Raw genomic sequence first — 21,971 nt, 5'->3', positions numbered from 1 at the left:
AATGCTGAACACAGTGCAAATATATTGTGGGAATGTCCTTCCAGTGCTTGACCAACAAGTTCCCTACTATATTTGAAAACTACTTTCTGAAGTTATTCCTTGATGGAGTGGTGATACCAATATTTTTCATGTTTTTTTTTCTTCACTTTTATTTGTAGCTATGGACCCGATTATCATCGAACAGAACCTCTTCTGCGCCAACATAATGGATAATTAATGACATCATTAATGGTGACTAGTGCTGCACTGACCGTGACACAGCAGGCATACATCTGCTACTTTTGTGCGACCACAGCTTGCGATTAATGAGCTCATGCACCAGTGACGCACCAGGGGCATGCTGAGTATGAAATCTGTCTGCCAGCCACACACATACTGTCCAATGTCAATGCCATTTGAATTGTCACTGCTTCTGTCGAACAAGGCCAAAATTTTTTTTTAGAAGCAGGAATCGTTGCTATTCTTCCAAACGTAGTTAACCATTTTCAGTTTAGTCTGCTGCAAAGTGGACCATAAATGGCGTGAGCAGCAACAACAATGCTGGTGAACCCGACATGTGCACTGGCCAAGTGCTGAATGGCAAGCCGTCCTACATGGCCTGTAGCAAACATTAAAAAGGTTTAGAATACCGAAGATATGCAAGGTGCAGACTACAAGAGCAGTGTTCATGATAACAGCTTGCAATGATGTGTTCAACCTGAATGTGCAAAACTTCGTACAGTAACCGACTGCATTCCACTTAGTAGCCAGCAACTCAATCATTACGATGGTATTATCTGTATCTTTCCTTTTCGAAAAAGATGTGTTACACAATAGAATAACACTCCTAATGCATTCCAGTTGATCATAGCACAGCTGTTTGCAGGTACATCTCAGTATTCATCTGCATTAATCCTGCACTTATGTGTTCTTCACATTGTTGTTTCTTTGTCTAGTATTCTTTTCCAGCTCCATGACATGTTTTCTGTCGGTGGCACGTAAAATCAGGAAATCATCGGGAGTACCAAACAGCATACAAGGGGTCAGAAGCAAGCAACTGGGCAGAAAACAATCACAGCAATGTTTGTTTTCATATCGTATGGCACCACAATTTGAAGTATGCTGCCTCCATTTCTAAGGTCAAATTAAGGTATGCTATAAGTTAAATATGTTACTTGATCAGAAGTCTTACTTGGTATGTCCCTGAAGGAACTTCAAAGCATACATGTTGTATCCATAATGTCTATTGCCTCACAGGTGCCACCAGAAATTACAGTGATTGCAGTAAGAAGCACGTATGAATAGTTTATAGCACAAGAACCATATTCCTGGTTCCACTTGACACTGTGACATTCTAGCCATCACAGAAGCGATCTAACAAGAATAACAACACTCCAAACATGCAACACTATCAACATGACACTTCTGCAGCCTACAAAAGGTGCAACAAAGGAATTATGGTTGTATGCACATTGTCTTGCACCACTGATACTAGAGATCAGCGGTAAGCGCCCAACTGTATATTATCCACTACATGAACCGCTATTTATGCTGCAGATAGACATAGAAACATGACACTAGCCTCTGTCTGAAAATGTCAAATTAAGCTTTCATCCATGTGGGAAAAGCATATACTCACAACACGAGCACATCTTTCCTGAGACTCGCACTTCCGGCAGAACCAAGGCCCAGTGGGCACTTGAACAATTCCATAGCAGGCTGCAGGAAAACAAGGTTTGTGTAACCAAAACAAGTTAGCTACACCACTATATAATTTGAATTTGTAGCTATTTATGAGGTTTATCATTCCAAAGCCACAGTTAGGCTACGAATAAAGCCATAGTTAAGGGGGCTTCATACTTTTGGCCCTGTCGGGTTCTTAGTAGACGAGACTCTTAGTACATGAGAATTTCTTGCATTTCATCCCCGCACTTTTAATATATTAGACAGAAAGAGGGCTAGTGACATGAATACTAGACATTCTACATTTAAACTGAGAATCTGCAAATAACAGTTTCGAGCTTGAAAAACATGACCCATATCACACAGCCTAGAAGGAGTAGAATAGGAACTTGATTTGAATGCTACCACAGATGCTCCGTTGGCATGATAACGACTATAATTCAAGTCGTAGTTGCTTTTCTTTGCCTGTTAATGGTCTCGTCGAGTTGGCATGCGCAAGAAACAGAAAACCACGAGTTCGCTTTGTACAGATTTCTCAAGTTCTATACTAGCCTATGTCACGGGATCAGACACAGGAGACGCATTATTGCGGATCGAAATGAACCTGTATGGAAAATGTGAGCTGTAAGGTCACTGGACGAGCGACCGCTGCTACGCATCGTGAAACTAGTACTGAGATTTGCGACCAGCGCGGCAGATGACATTAGCTATGCCAGACAGTCATCGAGTGAAGAAATTCCATCGCAAGTAGCGAAGTCCACGGAAGTAATGACATTTATACGATCATTTTGGCAACTAAATGACACGTCGTTGCACACGCCTCACGCTTGCTGAACGACTGTCTAGCCGCAGCGCGCAAAATGGCATTTCCCTGAAACAAGACACGGAGAGACAGGTAAGCTGGTGAGGGCAAGCCCTGCTAAACCTCGAACGGGGTAACGGAGGCAGTGGAACATGACGGCGTCAATAAGCAAGTCCGAAATGACTCCACTGGGCAACGAGCCCAGGCCAACGTTTCAAAGCCCGTGATGCGAGGACGCGCCGAGTGCGTGCACCGCAACGCGCGCACAGCTCCGGACTGACGGTCTGCTCGCAGGTACACGAATATACTGGCAGAGTGAAAGTGGACTGAAGGGTTCCTTTTCATACCGCAATCGGAGCCCGATGGGTACAGTTTATGCCGTGTTTATGGCGGCAACTAGACGTTACGACGTCCGCGGCACGACTGCCGCCATAGTTAGGCGAGAGGAGCGCGCAAACGGCGTCCGTTCGCCGTGCAGCCTGCCTGGCCGGCCAAGCGCGGGATGCCCGCTCAGCAGAAATGAGTTTCTACCTTGGTGGACGGCCACGGTGCAGCCCTGGCCGTCGCAGTACACGAGTGGATTCTCTGCCCAGCCGCGCTCGTCGGAGCAGACGCAGCAGCCGCCCACCATTTCCTTCATGGTGCCGCCGCCGCGCCGGTCGGAGCTCCCTATGATCGCTTAGGGAGGCCGATCAGTTGTCTTCTTCATCGCTGCGGATCCATTCATCGAGGAACTTTTCACGGCGGGTCCTCCGGGACCGACCGTTCACCAAAGGCATGTACCCCCCACCACCACCTCGCAACCGATGCGCTTCTGCTTATTTTGTTTTGCACACACGCTTTCATTAGGGATGCGCAGGTGGCCAGTCGACTCTCGCGCTCACGCTAACGGGAGCGCGTTTTTGAAGCCGAGCGCACAACATGACACAACACCATCCGCGAAAATTCACATGCGAGATTTTAGGTTCCGGTGTTACTTGGCGGAAGACCTGCTCGGTAGCGAAATCAGCAAAAGTCTCTCCCCACTGAAAAAGCAAAGCAACTTGTGCGTTGGCTCACTCACCTTTATTGCAATAGCAATTATATGGACAGTCCAGGCGCATTTCTGCCGTCGTCGTCGGTGTCGTCGTGATGTTCCGTATAAGGTGCAAGTGCGATCCCGTGCGCCCTATGCTGTACGTGCGAGTGAAAGCGTGCGAGGGTGAGCCGACGATATGGTGGCTCAATCTGGCTCAAGGGAGGAAAATGGGGAGATAGTGCGCCGTCTTCCATCGCGCGCAAGGCACCGAGGTGTTCTACTCAGGTGGCCGCAACTTATTGGCCACATACTGCATATCTTGACTTATGGCGCGGGCCCTGCGATCTGCGATGGGGACAGCGCACGTGCGCCGAGTGCCGATAGCTTTGTGTGCGGTGTGTTTTCGATGCTTAGTTTGCGTTGAAGCGAGAGGCAACACGAAGGTCAATTCGCTTGCTGCTGCTGCCACGTTTCCTCACTCCAGTGTTTTGTTAGCAAGTGTGCGCAGTCATTGAGGGAGAGGCGTCCATGTTTGCTTGTGCGTGCATGATATGTGCTTGTTTAGTTAGTAAGCGAATTACGGCATTCATGGCTGTGATGTCATGAAAGAACGCAAAGACGATAGAACACAGGACGAGTCGTTACTTAAAAAAGCCAGACATGCACTCGCCACTTTGTTGAAGTACTGCATTGTATATGCCACAAAGCTGTTGGCCACTGCATATCTTGAACTGTATTCCATATTTGGTGTGAACGCTCAAATATTTAACATGAAGAAATAAAGAACTAAATATGCACTGTGATGTGTTGTATGATACCTCAAGGGCACTCTGCATGCTTGCTTGCTTGCTTGTTCCTCACTTGGGGTGCTTACCCACCAAAGGGGATTGGCCAAGAAGCTGGCAGTTAAAGGTTAAAGGGAAGGGGTAGAGAGAGAAAAACCTAAATGAAAAAGCAAATCAGAGTGAGGCATAACATTTATGATAATTAAGAAATAGATCGATATACAGGATATGAAAAAAATTTCGTGATATGAATGTGCAATACCCTTTCTATTAATTTCATAACATTCAAAGTTAGCGCAATTGGCCATATATGCATTCCTGCTCCTTGTTTTTTTAAGCAGAGGGATTAGTTTTGCAAGTTTCCAGTCGGGAGGAAACCATGCGTTCATGAGGGAATGGTTAAACATATTAGACAGGTCTTGTGGGGAGAGGCCAAATATTTTCAACATGCCTGACGTAATGCCATCTAGACCCGGAACTGTGCCAGGGAGCAGCCGAACAACGTGCATAAAATCATCCCCAGATAGGGCCCCTACGAAATTTACCAACAGCCAAGTTGTAAAGCGCTGTTCTAAGCCTTTAGCAATATTATTTAATGATTCTAACCATTCTTTTGGTAACAAATCAACTGAGTCAATATTGTCACATAGTAGTGACGGTGAAGAAAGCAGCAAAACTGGGAATAGCGAAACTAGTGTTTTAGTGGGCGAACTTGTGCACTGAAAACAGGCTACACTCAAAGAACAGCGACAGCAGCGAACACAGTCGGCGATCGGCGAAAATCTGATCTACGGTCAAGCGCGTTGGCTTTTTTTTTTTTTTTTATACACGGGTCATCAAAGGGTTCCAGAGTAATCGGTAGTGCTCGCGTGTCTTCCCGAAAGTTCTACACAATTCGCATCACACATGCAATCAGATTACACAAGCTTCCGTGACAACCATAACCATCGATAACATTTCAGAGACTTTCGATACATGCGGCACGTCCTGCGCTGAGCGATAACATTCGTCAGATGGTTAAAAGTGCTCACCCATTAAAGATAAACAAGTCCATGCGTCAATATTTATGGGCACTGGAATGGCCTTGCCAGAGCGGAGAAACCTACAGTGCTTCTTTATTACTTTACGACAAAAAATTATAGCGTTTTCATCATAATTATCCTTTGCTAATGAAATTGTTCTTTTAAACATAACAGCAGTATACTTATAGTTACTCCAGTAAGTAAGGCACTTATTGGAAACAAGTTCCTTCCATGCAGCTTTTCAGCATCTGTAATCTCATGCGCAATCACATTTTGGCCATGTACAATCAGTACGCCCTTTGGTTGGTAAAATTGCACAAAGTCTGATCGCTTTAATATCTCTTTCTACACCTGTCATGGAAGACAAAGCTGACTGTAAATTATTTTTAAATTTTGAATAGTCCACAAAAGTCTGTGCATGTTTATTTAAAGAAATCACGGGGGGGGGGGGATTGTTAATGACAATTGGGCGGTGGTCACTACTAGTGGCGCAGCATTGACCACAGCCAAAGAGAGCAATGCCCGAGCTAGCAGATGTCAAATCTAGGACAGATCGTGACGGCAAACACACGAAAGTGGCAACTTTAGCTTTTATACATGTAAAGTTGTTAGCGTTAGTCCAATCCCATAAACGTTTTCAAGGCGAGTTATTGCAGAAGCCCCACGACACATGATGGAAGTTGTCACCTGCAAACAATGTTCTTTTTGCAATAGGCCACTGCAACATCAAGTGAGCATACTACGTCTTGTACCCCAGCTGGAAAGTAGGAGTGAATTATAGACAGCGGAGCGCAACCTGGAATAGTTATTTCTAATGTTGAATTCCCATGGCGGAGTCTGAGCAAGTTTTTCTGCTCGTTTCGGTTCAAGTTTGTTCCAATGACAGAGTGAGGGCGGGAGTAAGGTGTTCCAATGAGAGAGTCGGAGGGGATTCAGAGCGGGAGTCACTCCGTGGAGCAGAAAAAGATGCTCCGCCAAAATCGGCGGAGTGGACCGGAACTCTGCGTGACGTATTTCCTTTACCACGTTTATCTGCTGGGAGGTGCCACCGGTCACGACTAGCGAGGAAGCAAAAACTGCTGCACGCTCGGCAAGATATCCATTCCGCACTTTAAAAAAAAAAAACAGGTGAACGGCGCTGAAGAGACAAGTGACCGGTGCGGCGTTGCTGCGAGCAAACAGCGGAAGGAAATGACAACAAGCAAGGTATCCTGGGTAACTCGGTGATGGAACTTCCGCTTCCGCCTTGCTCAGGCAGCGCAGGTTGTGTTCCACTCGCGGATCTGGAGGCGTTGCTCTGCGCCAGAGTCGAGTGCTCGCTCACGGAGTTCGTCGGCTGCTCCGACTCCGCCATTGGAATTCAGCATAATTTTAAAATTTCTCAAATGCAAACTACATTCTCATCTATGCTGACACCTCTAATAGGTTGCGCACACTTTATTAATACCCCCCATGCATCTGCTTCCTTTCTTGGCAACAGTTTCAGAGCACAAAAAGACAATCACGCACACACATACAAACACCCATGTTTTCTTGCACTCTGAAGTTGTTACCACGATGGATTACCAACTAGCCTAGCTACAAGTTCTACGTTATGCTTCCTCTCTTCAGAGGAATTGGGAGTAGCCCTTACACCACCAGTCACCTGGGTCTGGGAATGTATGCAAGGAACATGTTCCAAGTAGCCAGTTCCCGAGGCCTCAGCAGATGCTCGCCACCTGCTTTGGCTTTGACCTGGAGACATGCCATTATGCTCAAGATTCCAAGTCCACATTGAACCCGAATGCACAGGTGCAATCAAAATTAACAGAGTAAGAGATCCCTCCCCCACCCCTCAAATTTTTCATACCACAAGTGGGCATCATGTAATGGAACGGTTACTGTTTAATTCTTGTTCACAGCGCAGTCACACACCTTAAGAAGTCTGAACAATCTTTGCTAGGTTATGTAAAAAGTTAGGTCCAAAGTGGAGGCATGGTTTATTACTTTTGCACACGAAGGTATTGAACTACAGATAATCAGAGAAACCAAGTTCTCAGAAACAATGCATTGTGCAGAAACAGTAACAGAGCTGCATGGTTTTTTTCCCCCCCGAGACATTTTTTCTTAAGACAAATGATTTGCCTTGTCGCCAAGTCACTCGAACGTTCCTACACAGTCTGCGAATGCAAATTCCTGTGGGTGTTGCAACACTGCATTTTCCTCCACCATGTGAAAATTTCTGCATGGGGGACAGTGCCTTGACTCATGTATCGCAACAAAAGTGAAAGCTGAAGACCACCTGAAGTAAACATTTTTGAGGTCACCGTCAAAAATCTTGACAAGCAAAGATGTGTTGTGAATACGTTTATTCATTTAGCAATATACAGGTATCATACAAGAGCGAAAAAAGAAAATTAGTTGTAGTGAGCAAAACAATATGTGTACAGGAAGGAACAGTTACAGCAAACACTATCTTATGGAAGAATGCACACTGTACCTTGACACTTCGCTGTTTTTCCAAGAAAACTCGTCAGTAACAGAACACACAAGTAACAAGAAATGCGTGTAAAACATCCGGAGAGCATATGTATATTATATATACGACGCATTTTGTAGATATATATATATATCTCAATATGTATATATATATATATATATATATATTATAGACAAGTAATACTACTGTATATTTAAGAAAATAAAATTTTTCTGTTAATAAACCCATAGATATGTAAAAACTTCAGCGCACAGATAAAACAATGTGGACTGGTCACATGCATGTCAAAAATACCTCATGCTCAAGTGCTCACTTTCATAACTCATCCCTGCACATTCACATATGCACAAACTTCTTCACAAAACAACATAATGCAGTGCTGTCGGGGGCCCCAAGAGCGCTCTGAACTTACTCTGCAGTCAAGTTCGGAGCAACGAAAGAAATGCCCAGCACGACAAAGGGCCTGCAACGGCGACTAAATGCTTCTTCTCCAAGGAGTTTCCCGTAAAGTCCTGCTTTTTTGCTCCCAGAGTAGCCAATCTTGCTAAAAAACAAAAGCCAACGTCACTGCACCTAAATTGAAAAAGAAAAGGGGGAGAGAATACCCTCTCACCTTTTTCCAGCACACCACAATCCAACCACACTATGTCATCACGGGCTCTACATAAATCCTGACTGGGCCTTCAATCAGCACCTTTTGTTTTGTTTTTTTGATTACCACAGCATGATGCAGCAGTGCATTTTTACTGCTGTGTAACACGTCTGTGCCGATCACCGGCAGTAACGCTCAATCTTGCAATGCTATGTGCACAGTTTCATCAAAAGAACCCAAATGCACTGGTCGGTTACTTGGGAGGGGTTTAACAAAACAAGGCGACAATGCCACACTTTTCTAATGACATGCAAGAGAGAAAAGAAGAACTTCAGGGCATAATGGCAGATTTACTAACAACTTTACACAATTAACGTGCGCGAGTGTGCAGTGCTTGGATGCAAAATGTGTTATTGATGTGGCTATGGCCAACCTGGCGCAGAGTCAATGCCGAGCGACCCATCATCCAGGAAGCAAGGGATACACAGGAGGCCATGCAAATGGCTATGAGCAAAGTAAGGTCTCAAAAACCTTGTCAGTAAGCCCTTTTTTTTTTTCTTGCCACAATAAAATGCTAACTGCCACAGAAAGCACCGTCATAGTGCACTTCATAAACCGTAGCAAAGCAAAATGCAAGGCTTCCTTTTTTTTTTTCAGCTGAACAAGGCAAATTGTTTGAACAAAGGCAGAAGTCAGTTGCATAAATGCCAAAATCTGATAAAAACCCAAAGTTACAAAAAATTTGTAGCCCGTAAACAGAGTGCAAATAGGTAGCTGCTGGCTTATGACTGCTTACTGCATAGCAAACTAGTACACTGAAGGCTTGTGCTGGGAAATGCAAGTGGCTGTGTAAAAAAGGCAACAGCTCTAAAACAACAACAAAGCGAGTAAGTACACCCCAGAAGGAAGTTTTATACATCTGTAAAAAATAAGGCATACAAGAACAGCGTGCATGCGCACACACACACACACGCACACACACACACACACATAGATACACCCAGTTTTGAAAAAAAAAAAAAAGAACAAGAGTAATGCATTACTTCGAGTCAAGACCCAATGTGGCACCGGGAGTGCTGCAACACTAGACATTCATTCGTGGAAGAATAATGCGGCTCACAGACTGCAATGACACACTAGGATTCCACAATGAGTTTTGAACAACTGCACCCAAAAGCATCAGCGACAGTATAACACAGTTGACCGGCTTTGTCAAATGCCAGAAGACATTCTCAGCGATTTGTTCCAGGAACTGTGACATTACAACAATCTCCAAAGGGGTCCAAATGTTGAACCTCATACTTTGCAATAAAGGGGGAAAAAAAGTGTATAAAGTGTACATATATGGTGGCTGGCTCAGTATTGTAAGGTGCCAACCGAGGAACCAAAGAGAAACGAGAAATGAGTAAGTGATCCAAAAGGCTCGAGTATTGTGAAGAAACAAGAAAAATGAGACAGGAAGGAAAAAAAAAATGTGTTCGAGAGATCTGGCACTGGCTGAGCACATCTGGTCCATTGCAAGGAATGGGAAGACTTAACTACAGGACGCAGTTGTGTGACCAGACAAAACGTGGTGCGCATTAGCAAATGTCTCGCACAGATGGCCCCACCAATAAAAGTGGCAATATGAACATGCATTGAAATACTTGGGGAAAAAAATTAATAAACAGGAAAAGTGGACTTGTCAGCACTGCTGCCAATGTAAATGTGTACCACCCCCCTGAGCCTTGAAGTTACCCCAAAGTGTTAAGCCCGGCTGAAGACCTTTGTCCATTTAACATCCCCAACATGTCAACTTTGTAAAAGCACAGAAGCAACAGAGATCACAAGTTCTGCCAGGTTCAGAAAGCCACACTTGAAACATGCACATTGCTGCAGCGTGCACAGTACGTGCACGTTTCTACATGCACGCACACAGGAGCACTCACCTGGAGCTAAGAGAGCCCTTCATCATGCAAGACATCACAGACATCCAGACACGCACACACACACATTTAAAAGCCCACATGGTACCAAGCAGCCAACAGACATAGAAAGAGAGAGGTCATGACATTGAGTGCCAAGAAAGGCAGACAACATTGCACGATGCCCCACCAACCCACAGCACTCCCCCCTCCCCGCCCCACCCATTCTTTCACAGAAATAGTGCCCAGGACAGAAGAGCCACATTGGACCACAAGCAGGCTTCAGAGATTGCCTCACAACAAGAGTGCAGGGAAACAAGTGCATCATCTACGGCTTCTAGACCCTGAGCGCGAAGCTCCAATAGGCGTGCGCGCAACACTTCTCGGAAGCGAGACGGGTGGCGGCACGCCGACAGACGAGGAGAGACGCTGTGCCTACGACGAGTTCATGCACAGAGTCCAGTTGGGGTCGATCGGCGAAAAGCTCCACGCACAGTTTGGCCCACGTTTACAGATTGCTTCTGCAGCTGGCATCAAAGGTAAGCTTTCCTTCGGTGCACTACGAGAATGGATCATCAGTGCAGTAGCTGTGCCCTGAATGGGAGGAAAAAAAATGATTGTCACATCTCATAGTGATGAGCTTTATGCGAGCCTCGATGCACAGATAATACTAGAACACATGGTTTTTACAAGAGCGAAGCTGGATAATCAGTTTGTGCACAGTTTGCGCAAACTTGTACAATTGCAGATTTTGCTAAAGCTTGTTGGCCAACACATTGTCATTGTGCAATACCATTGTGCAATATTGCCAATAAATATTTACTGACTGCAATAAACATTTATACTTGCATCATAGAGCAACTCAAACATGCACACTTTACCTGTGTAACCAAGTAAGCTAGTAAGGCTTAACCGAAACAACACCAGTACAATGCATTGCAAGAGTAAGACCCTTTATTTTTTACATAGTGCAGCCCTTTTAGGGCTATGGCTATACTTTGCGATGTTATCATTTTAAATACTGAAAGCTATTACATTAAAGAAAGACCACAGTAACCAGTCCACACGAAGCATTTTTCCTTCATGTAAGAATGAATGCCTGCTAGTATTCCATGTACCAACACAACATATTTTGATAAATGTGCAATGAAGAGCATGATAGAAAATCAAATTCTGTAGGCATAGAGCTAACATATTCTGCGCAGAAATGCTATAACAAGGTACAAAAGACTTCCGTTTGTCCAAGCCCCCCCACCCCAAATATCTCCCTTCGAAAATGCTTATTTTTGGCGTGCTCTAGGAAGGCTTTTTAACCCTTTCAGGGTCAATGACGTAAATCTATGGCGCAGCGAACAAGTCCAAAATGGTCGATGCCGTATATTTACGGCGCCGTCTGTACGTTTAAAAAGCACGCCAATTTCCTAATGTTTTCTTTCCTGGCATGTGCTGCCACTACGTGGGAATACAGGGTATTTTTTTCTCGTGCATCCCTCTCTTGGTTTTCGTTGCATGGTTTGTTTTAGAGCTAGTTTGCTCCAGCGCGTCCATATACTACCGCTCGCGCATGGGCACGCGTGTGCGGGTGGTGGTTTGGGTTTTGTTTCGCGGGCGGTTTCAGCTTCTTCCGCTCGCAAAACTGATGGCTATCTCGTTACTAATCGCTCAGAGGGCGGCCGCCTGTTTCTCGCTCGTTTAGTGCTCCCACTGGTGAGCATAGGAAGGACGCCACTGTGCATGCGTTTCCTTTCTTTTTCTGGGGAGGGGGCGAGGGGGGGAGGAGACTCGCGACATCTGATTGCCTCTGATTGGCGATAAGATGAAGATTAGTGAATGTTTGTCACACGTTTTGCTTTTTTTGAAGGGCACACAACCACACGGTTTTCTTGCGTGCGCTCACCTACGCAGTTTGATTAGGCTATGGACGTAAATATTAGCTAAGAGCAGGAACATTTGAGACTTGCAAAATATTATCGTGTGTGCAAATTCTAAGCCTTTAACTATAACAATGCATCACATTTAATTCTTATAAGTTTATTTCCTTTATTTATTGTTGTTATTCATGAATGAAGAGTACATAATACTAACGCAAAACATTTTTTTCTCACTTTACGGTCACCCTAGAAAAATTATGGTAATTTTTTTTCGAAATAGGTCCCTCAGTAGAATTGGAATCTGCAATAAGAAACATTGACCCTGGGCGGTTGCATATGGCGAAAAAAATCGACCCTGAAAGGGTTAAGCAATAACTGTCGCTCACATGTCTGATTACAGCGGTTACCTGATTTTAATGCGTACCATTCTTTTTCTTAGAAAAATTTGGCTGTAGATTGCCTGCACGGTGCAATCAGTTGCAAAAACAAAACCACCCTTTCAACGTTTGTATGCTTTACCTCACAACATGAATACCTCGGCGAAGCTGACTTTACATAACTGGGTGCCATTGTGCAACACGCAATTTTCTTGTTAAAGAATCCAGTAAGCGTTAGATTTCTACTTTGTTTAGGAGCTTTAATGTCATTTCTATGTTATTCCTCTACTTTGGATATAAGAAGGCACCCATTTGATTCGGAGGTGTGTTAGAAACAGGCAAATACTGGCAAATGAATCAGCGGCATGTTTTCGCATTTTCCTGTCTAGTATAATTCGACCCGCCAGATAGTTCGATCAATTTCGTCAGTCCCATCAGGGTCGAGTTAACGCAACTGTACTGGTGCAACATTTAAAGGTTATCTCTAATTAGTCACCAAATCATGCCTTACACACCTTGAGATATGAATCCTAAGGGCCGTTCGTTTTGTTTTGTTAATGAACTAAAAGGTCATTTGTTGTATGCCATACAGAACATGACAATATACATGAACGAAAAGAGAAAAAACAAAAAACAAAAAAAGTGTTATTTAGGCAGTTTGATGGGGTCAAGCAAAAGAAACCAGAAAGGCGCTGTACAAAAATAATTCCTGTTTAAATCCACAATAGCTTACACCAGCAACCATGACACCTCACTATATATATATTACCTTAACGTACTATATAATATTGTAAACCTGCAGTAACCTCCAAACCCTGTGATCTGTGAATCTTCTGACACCACTGAATCTGTGCACTAATCTAGAGGTCACATGGCTGATTTTCGATATGCACAACACATACAAATCCTTGAGCCAGGAAAGCGTCAAGAGCTATGCCGATTGTAGGGGAGTAGCGGCCCCAACGCTGCCTAAACATTCCTTTCTTCCTCTTTATCTATGCAACACTAGAGTGCCACTGGGCCTACTCTTTCAGCACCTAATATCGCACATAGAGTGTTCTACCAAAAGATACTAGAAATAACTCTGCCACTAGTGTCTATGGGAGCTACAAGTATGGCATTTCACTCAGCACGGGAATGATGGGTACAGCAGATGAATTTGTCTAAGCTTCATGCTTCTGGTTTCAAGTCACTGTGACTGCAAGTTGATTATTTTAGACTAAATATTGAGCTATAAAAGCAACAATGCACAATGAATATGTACACGCACAGAGACTTATTGCCCTTATGCATCTAGAAATCATGCTTACTACTGGGAAATCTGAAAAGAAAAAAAAAAAAGCAGAGAAAATTGTGCACAAGCTATTGATGATGACTTAAGGTAAGCGAATAGCCCAAACAAGCACACGAACGAGCAAGATAGACAGTGAACGAGGGATCCAGTGAGAAAGAGTGAATGAGGGAGAGAGGAATAGAGAACACAAACCTCCGACAAACCACGAAAATGGTAAAAAAAAAAATCCAAAGAAAGCTATTTACTTTAATAATGCTTCAAGAATGTATGAAGCCACAAGTACAAATTAGGTGAATCTGTGTACTACCCATTATTCCCATGGAACGATCACAGTATAATGTTTTTGTGCTATCGCCATATCCTCGCACAATAAAAAAGAAATTACAAATGCAGTGCCAACCTGTGTTGGTCATTGTGTCCAGGATACCAGCTCTTGAAGCAGCACAGCCACCAGGACAGCTGCCAGGGTGAAGCCACCGACCAGGAGCCCTGCCCACTGCTGGTCTCCAAGGGTCCAAGTTGTGCTACGAGCTGCACCAGTGGCAGACTCGCTGGCTGGCTCGGAGGCAGGTGCAGAGGGGGCACTTAGCTGGAAGGAGGTGGCAGGCCCATACGGGCCACAGAGGGGCTCGGGGCTCTGTGGACAGTGGCGCACGGCGGCCACACGGGCCCAGTGGAAGGCACCCCGCGGCACAAGGTTGCTCAGGGTGCAACTGGTGTCCCGGCCACGATACACCTGTGGGACATGATCACAAAGCCACAGACACTTTTACACTTTGCAGCTTCCCAACCCAAAGAGCAACACAGCTTTCCTTTATGTGAACCAGATGTAAGTAGGTCAAGTCTGAAGTCAGAATGAGAAAACCTAACCCAACACCATTTACATTGCTTATTCCCACCAGGCTGAGGTCACAGTGACAGCCTGTGTCAAGGAGAGATGGCTAAGTGCATGTCAGGTGTTTTGTTGCTGGCTCCAAACAGCTGATTGCCTTTGCAGATTTAAATGCACCTTACAAGAAAAGAAGTTCAAGCTTAGTCATCTTATTCCTGCAAAATCAAGCTGGCTAAGCTTAACTGGATAATATTTACATGAGAGTGACTGGCAAACATCAGCTCAACAAATAGGCTGAGCCTGCTTTTACAAGGTAATGTTAATGGCCCGATAGGCAGTAAGAGTAAGATTGAATCGAGATGCTTATAATTAAAAGTGCAAAGAAAATTAACTGTCTGCATGATATTGGTAGAAAGAAAAATAACAACTGGCTGCCCAGTTTGCATAGCACTCACATCCAATGCAAATCATATGCACCCCTCATTCTGTACCATCCACTGTACAGTAGAGTTTTCGATTTGTATACATTCACCAACAAGAAACAGATTGCCGTCAATTTGTTAAGAAACAACAATGCCACCTACTGATGGAGAGAAGGTGCAAAGTACATGCATGCCACGGCATTAACTGTTCATGTCAATGGTACTAATGAATCACTGCCACAATAATGCCACACAGGCACAACCAAAAAGTCAGCACTTGCCACAGAGAATTCAGAGTTGCCCGAATGCTGCAGCTGCACCACGTAGCTGATGGGGTCATCGCCCACGGGCTTCACAGGCTGCCACTCCAGCAAGCAGCTGCTCTCACCCAATGGACTGGCACGTGGTGCTGCAAGAACAGTAGAAGACAATTAACCCAAATATAATCGCTCACCCAGAGTGCAAAGCAGTGAACAGTAATGAACAGTGATAGCTTGCACAATTCTGGAGACCTGCAACGGTGAATCCTTTTCCTTTTCGTTGGTCTTATTTCAAGTTTCAAGAATGTTTAAAAAGCAGGTTCATTCAGGCTGCGCTGTGTGGCACACATCCCTTAAAGGCAAATATTAAGTCAATGTGGACTTGTGCCAAGAAAAGACTTCGTTTAAGAGAAAATGATGGGTCAAAATAACCCTAGCGCAATTCAAATCACCCGCCCCTGAGCACGGAGTGGTGACAGTGCATACGCCATCACTGCCCTTTATTGCAGTCAGTTAGTAAAACGGTGCTCGACAGCCAACACTACAGTTTTTTGTGCAAAACGAAAAAGTGCAGCCGGAAACTGAGTCAAGACAGTGGAAAGCAAAAGAGAAAGCACGTGCCAAATCATAAACACTATCTTTGAAACTCACTACAATAAACCTTGTTAACAACCCTGACAACAACCCACCGGCTCGCAATGCTGGGCTCATTCTCAGTTATTTAAGCCATGAAGAAAGTGACATGCTACTGATAGCTCGTGCTGTTGGTATAGCATTATCTGCGACTTGCACTTTGTGATAGTTTCGCAAGCCAGCAAAACCAGCGTGGCACTACCCGATAACGAAACTATTGAAACATAAAAGCGCGGGTGGTTCAGAGTTGAGTGAAAACGAAACCTTTAGACCCACCACGTCACTGTTCAAGAATCGAATAGAACAGAAGTAGACAAGTAGCAATTCCTTCCACCTTATAATGCAATGCAATGATCTTTTTATTACAAGTGGCTGAATACTAGCGACAGAATTATAATGATGAGTGCCTGTCATTTAGCTACTATTTGAATGTTCCAGATAAGTCTCAAATCGTGACCTTGCAGATAACTAAATTTCTCAATTACTAAAGCTCTACTCACGATAATATCGACGCCGTTGACGTTTCCGCGCCTTATTCTACCACCTAAACTTTGTATTTGCCTTTACTGCCTCTTTAATTGCAGACTACTCCTTTGTCCCTGGTGTGATTACAAAAGTTGCAAGATGTGGACTAACGATACATGGTGGTGCAGCTCCTGCAGTCTTTCTTGGCACTTCATCAATGTTGTGCATGTGTCACAATCTACGTGGGTTGATGCGAGCATTTGTTTAACATGCAACAATTAAAAGAAAGCTTTAGCTCGGGGGCCCCTATCTGAATACAGTTGAACCTCGTTAATTTGAACACGCTTAATTCAAACTTCCGGTTTATTTGAACTGAAGCTTTTGTCCCGTCAAAGCTATGTGTATTCCAGTGGGCAAAAATGCCCGATAATTCGAACATGCAGGAATTTGCGATGGTTAAATTGAACATACTGCGCTCTGACAATGCTCTCAACAGCGCGCCAAATTGCACGGCGGTGCCTCCGACTAGCATTGCTCCAACCCCTCCATAGAGGAAAAGCTTAGGAGAGAGTTCTCAATGCCGCACACGAAGAAGAGAAAAAAAAAAAGTGTGGCAGAAATTTGTGCGCAAGCGTGTACAGGCGCGCATCTCCGATTACTTCTGTTTGTAATGGGTTAGCAACTTCTGTCGGTGTCGCGGCACCACCATGTAATCTATAGAGTCAATGTATAAGAGTGAAATTTCGGAAGCAGAAAATTGGCTGCGACTTAGCTCTGCTAAGCTTGAATATGCAAAGCAAAAGCTTGGTTTAGCCTAGTTAAGTCTTGGTTTCACTTGGTTAACCTTTGATTTAGCTGTAATCATTATACTAAGGTATACAATCACCGTTAAGCCAGGTAGGACGGCTATGCCTAGGTCGGTTGCTTGACATGACTGATTAAGCTTGGGTAGACATGCATCATTCGTTGGTGCGACGCCTGTTGTGCCACAGGGAAAGCGCAAGTGCTAGACATGCAAAGAGACAGCGCGAACATGTGCAGTGTCAAAGCACAAACAGAGAGGGCACGAAGGCAGTCGCTACACTGATCTCGACGGTGCGACGCCTGTTGCATTCCGCACCCTCTCCAGTGAAGCAGCTCGCCGGGCGATAACCGCGGGATGGTCAGACGCCGCTTGGCAACGATGGCTCAAAGCCTTCAGCTCCCGCGCAATGCTCAGAGAAGACGGCCCGGCCTCGCTTTCATCCATGGCCAAGCTCGCACCGACTAGGCGAGCGTGGCACTCCTCTTAGCCAGGCACGCGGCAAGTCACGTGGTCAGGCGGTGACCCAGCTGCGGAGAGCGCGTGCGCCAAGCCGGCAGCGGCGACGGAGCTCAGTGTGGGGAGCCACGTGCTGCGTTGCCAACGCTAATGCGCAGCTGCGGTCAAATGAAGGTCAAATTGCCGGCGATGGCGAAACTCGCCTCGACGCATTCAGTAAAGCTTTCGCTTTTAGAACCTTCGCCATCCGACTTTCCGGACTTCTTGCCATGACCGCAGGTCCGAAACGGCATTAATCAAAGCCACCACCACCGCCATTTTGATTATCGTGCCGCCTCGAGCTGGCATTCTCGAACGCAGATCCGCTGGCAGCCCGTAGCCACATCAGGGCAACGCTAAACCTAGCTACGTCGACCTTTGCTACCAAGCTCCTTGCTGTTCGGTGCAGTGTTTTTCATTGAAACAATTCGCCGCTGTTAGCAATGGTGCCGGCTCCGCCTTTGTAATCCTCGCCAACGTCTTCGGAGCGTGGAAAGCACGCACAATGCATAGTCCCGGTTCCCGAAAGTCAACTTCGCCCCAATACAGCAGTGTTGCGCTATGAAGCGTACCAAATGTTCAAGGGGGCAATTGTCACGGGCCATGTTTCATTTTATTATACATGCAGGCACCCACCGCCTCCTATCATAGTACAGCACCGATACAGCTAATAACTGACTAATTTGTGAATACGTGTGAATAAATCTTGTGACACTCATGTGTCAGCTCAGTGCACATGCGCCACTGCAGGTAAGTCATCCATTCAATTAGCTTCCTCTAATTCGAACTTCCTTTAATGCGAACACATTTCGGGCCCCTTCGAGTTCGAATTATTGAGATTCGACTGTACATGGGTAAAAGTGATATCGTTTCCCTCGGCAACCGCTGCAACAAGTTTGATGAGGTTTATTGCATTTAAAAGAAACAAGGTAAAATAGAATGAATGTTGGCTGCAAATTTTTTATTTAGGTTGTCCATATTTTAATAAATATTGGAAAAAAAATTCATTAAACGAAACTATTACGTTCACAGCTCTAACTCGGCAGTGAGAAATGATATCACAATTCTGTAAATTGCACCTTAAAGTACATCTAAAGCAATTTAGTGGATGTCTCATTTTCCCTTAATTAATTTCTTCTCTCCACCTTGCGGGTTTCCATGAACTATTATGTCAAACGCTTGCTTTGCTTCGAGTTGACAAATTCGACTTCACCCTGCTGTCTACTAGGCGCCTGGTTAGCTCAGATGGTAAAGCTGCTGCCGCGAAAATCGGTAGTCCCAGGTTAGAGTCCCAGACCAGGACGAATTTTTCTTCAACTGCGAGGTTTTTCTTTCAAGGAACCTGTATGGGTTTCCTTCATAGGAATTGCTATGATCGGGTGGATGTCTCATTTTCCCTTAATTAGTTGCTTCTCTCAACCTTGTGGGTTTCCGCAGAACTATTACGGCACACAACATTTTATACCACATAAAATGTAGCATGTATCCAATTCCAGTAATCACAAAAAAAGATGAAAGCTGCAGTTTTTATTCACAGAATGGAAGTTTATATACACTTAGCATACATTGTTATCAACTTCAAACAGCTTTTTACCGCTGCATAGAAACTACAACGTGTCTGTGCAGTCCACTTTTTTTATACTTTGCTTTTCTTGAATGATTACACAAACCATTGCAAACGAGATGGTGGCCTACTCATAGACTAATAATTCTGGCAGTTCATCTTGCCATGCATGCAAGTCTCGGAGCACTGAAAACTAGGAGTTTTCAAATACGTATCAAATACGAATACTTAGCATCGAATATTGAATTGATTATTGAATAACGATATACACATGCATTTATTAGCAAGTTAGCTTATTTTAACATGATGTTGGAACATTGCAATTACATTGTCATTGGTAAAAAAACATGAACTTGTAAGCCGCTATACTAAAAGAGTATCTGGCTCATGTTAGCTTTATAAAATCGATTAATTTTCGCTAAATGTCTGTTCTAGCCAAGCTGTGCCTTACTATATACAGCATCAATTTCCCGTAAACTAAGAGGCATTTACCCTGTACCAGCCATTACTCATCAAATTTGCTGTCAACCAATAAGCTCAGGATTGGAGATGCAACTTGCAAAAGCATGCACCTTCACTATTAGCAAACCCATGCCCCTTGCTACTGAGGCTGGCTCTCCTGCAAAGCTCAGATCTAGTGGAGAAGGGTGTTTTACAGGCAAAATTTCACCAGCAGCATGCAATTATCGCAAGATGCAGCACAATATCAGACTCACTTTCTTCAATGAGGTAAAAATAAACGCTAAGAACAATGTTTGCCCCCGCACAGCCAACAATATGTTCGATTTGTTTTGAATGCCTAGTTTTTTAATTGAATATATTAGTAATATAATATTCAATAATACTCGAAATTTTCAAGTATTCGCACACCCTTACTGAAAACACATGACAAGACTCTTGACGCTACCTTAAGCGTGACTTGTGTTTCTTGAAGGGAGTGGCGAACATTGTTTCCTGGCCACTGCCATCAGTCACCAAAGCTGAAAGCCAGCACACCCGTAATTCACCCCAAAACTACATCAAAGACCAACTGCAACAAGATTTAATTGAATCTAAATTGATTATAAATGAGTAGTGGTAACGTTGAAGCAACCTTGGCAAAGCAGCAGTGCTGGCATTGTCTAATTTTCTTATTAGCTGCCTTTAAATAGCACCTAAGCAGATGACACGTACACAGGGTGGTTAGCGAAAAAAAACAAAACAATCCGAGCACATCACCGCTAAAATTTTTAAGCGTGCCGCGGATGCCTCATAATCTCTGACATGATGAGAAGCCATGTTACTACTGGGTGATGTGGCACTTTCAGCGTGCAGTAATGGCGCCGCTTTGTTCAGTATTTGTTTTTTGAACGCAATATTTTGCATGGAGGTTTCTTTACTTCTACACAAACTAAGTTTTACTTGCAGGAAAAGACTTCCTTATCTCACTAATTCAATAAATTCGATGTTGTAAAGTTTCAGCACTAAAAACAACTTCCAATTCCCAGTGCATTCTTCGTCAATAGTATCCTGTTAGTAAGCACAAACAAATTGCAAGAAGGTCGGGCCATAACAGTGTGGTTAGGATGAATGAATGAACTTTATTCCCCTTTTAAGAGAGGGGAGGGGCTGGGGGGAGAGAGGGAGGTCTAAGTACTCCAGTCCCAGCAGGCGTCCGTCACCACCTTATGTGGCTAGAAGTCCGTCTACCAGTCATGGTAGGCCTCCGCTACCTCCTCAACCCACCTCAGGACTCAGTCCTGTAGGGTGGGATTGGAGCTGCGCAGGGCAGTCTCCCACAGCTCCTCGCTACTAATTAATAGCGAAGAGCTGTGGGAGACTGCCCTGCGCAGCTCCAATCCCACCAGGAGTGCCAGTGCATGTGGTCCAGATCTTGCCGAGAGCAATGCATCGACGGGGCTCACGGTGTCCGACATTTGCGTGTGTTGTGTCATTGTCACAAAGTGCGTGTACTCCTCGGCGTCACCCCACCGCCGCCAAGAGTTCCCGCCGCGGTGTGCCCGGTGCGGGGAGCACTCTCCCTAGATCCCGCCGGCATCCAGACCGGTTCCTCACGTGACAGCCGGCGCGCGGCGAGAGAGAGATAGAGAGAGAGGGAGAACGAGCGTGGAGTGAACTGCGACAAGCGGGCAGAGTTGTTGGACCGGCGAGGCAAGCGGCACATGAATTGGACGTCAAGCAGGCATGAGGACGGCGGCCTGAGTTCCCGTAGCCGGAGCCTCCGTAGACGCGACCCCGAGTCCGTTCTGATCTTCAGCAGCGACGTGCGGTAGGAGTTCCCATGTGGTGGGCTTAGTGTCGCGCGAGTGGCGTCAGGGCGTGTGTTGTGCGACTCGCACGCCTTCCGCGAGCTAGGACCCATTGCTGGTATTTTGTATGTTTTTTTTCTCATTATGTCTCGGACATGATTTTACTCTATTAAATTGAGTGGGTGTGTTCTACGTCGCCCTCCGTCTCATGCCTCTGGTTCACGGTCGATCAGGCATGGACCTTATCGCCGGTCAGCAGTCGAACCATCAGTAAACGCACGCGGGGTGGGTTTGTTGTCGTCCCATCCCCTCCGGTTCGGAGAGTGCGCATAGCTCACCACCAACCTTTGACAGTCATGCGGCACGGTAAATCTTGGACGCCATAGCGCTTAGTGCCCGCAGCTGGCGGCCACAAATTAAAAACAACAGTGTAAAAAGAT

The 21,971-nt window shown here is 45.0% G+C and overlaps 2 protein-coding genes across 13 annotated transcripts in view; both read right to left on the bottom strand.

Moving 5' to 3' along the window:
* Positions 1-3,309, bottom strand: part of Alh (coiled coil domain containing protein Alhambra) — a 55,825-nt gene extending 52,516 nt beyond the window's left edge. For all 11 annotated transcript variants that reach the window (XM_055076865.2, XM_050188606.3, XM_055076869.2 and 8 more), the window contains exons 1-2: positions 2,996-3,309; positions 1,619-1,698 (exon numbers count right to left, since the gene is read on the bottom strand). In XM_055076865.2, coding sequence (XP_054932840.1) covers positions 1,619-1,698; positions 2,996-3,104 — 189 coding nt within the window. In that variant the 5' untranslated portion in view covers positions 3,105-3,309. The remainder of the gene's footprint in view (positions 1-1,618; positions 1,699-2,995) is intronic.
* Positions 3,310-7,618: 4,309 nt separating this feature from the next.
* LOC126541984 (fibronectin type-III domain-containing protein 3A-like) overlaps positions 7,619-21,971 on the bottom strand; it is a 79,225-nt gene continuing 64,872 nt past the window's right edge. For both annotated transcript variants that reach the window (XM_055076873.2, XM_055076874.2), the window contains exons 26-28: positions 15,342-15,469; positions 14,207-14,542; positions 7,619-10,858 (exon numbers count right to left, since the gene is read on the bottom strand). In XM_055076873.2, the coding sequence (XP_054932848.1) occupies positions 14,216-14,542; positions 15,342-15,469 (455 nt within the window). In that variant the 3' untranslated portion in view covers positions 7,619-10,858; positions 14,207-14,215. The remainder of the gene's footprint in view (positions 10,859-14,206; positions 14,543-15,341; positions 15,470-21,971) is intronic.

This window comes from Dermacentor andersoni, chromosome 2 (assembly GCF_023375885.2).
Source record: "Dermacentor andersoni chromosome 2, qqDerAnde1_hic_scaffold, whole genome shotgun sequence".
Classification (NCBI taxonomy): Eukaryota; Metazoa; Arthropoda; class Arachnida; order Ixodida; family Ixodidae; genus Dermacentor; species Dermacentor andersoni.
This window is presented reverse-complemented; position numbering and strand designations above follow the sequence as displayed.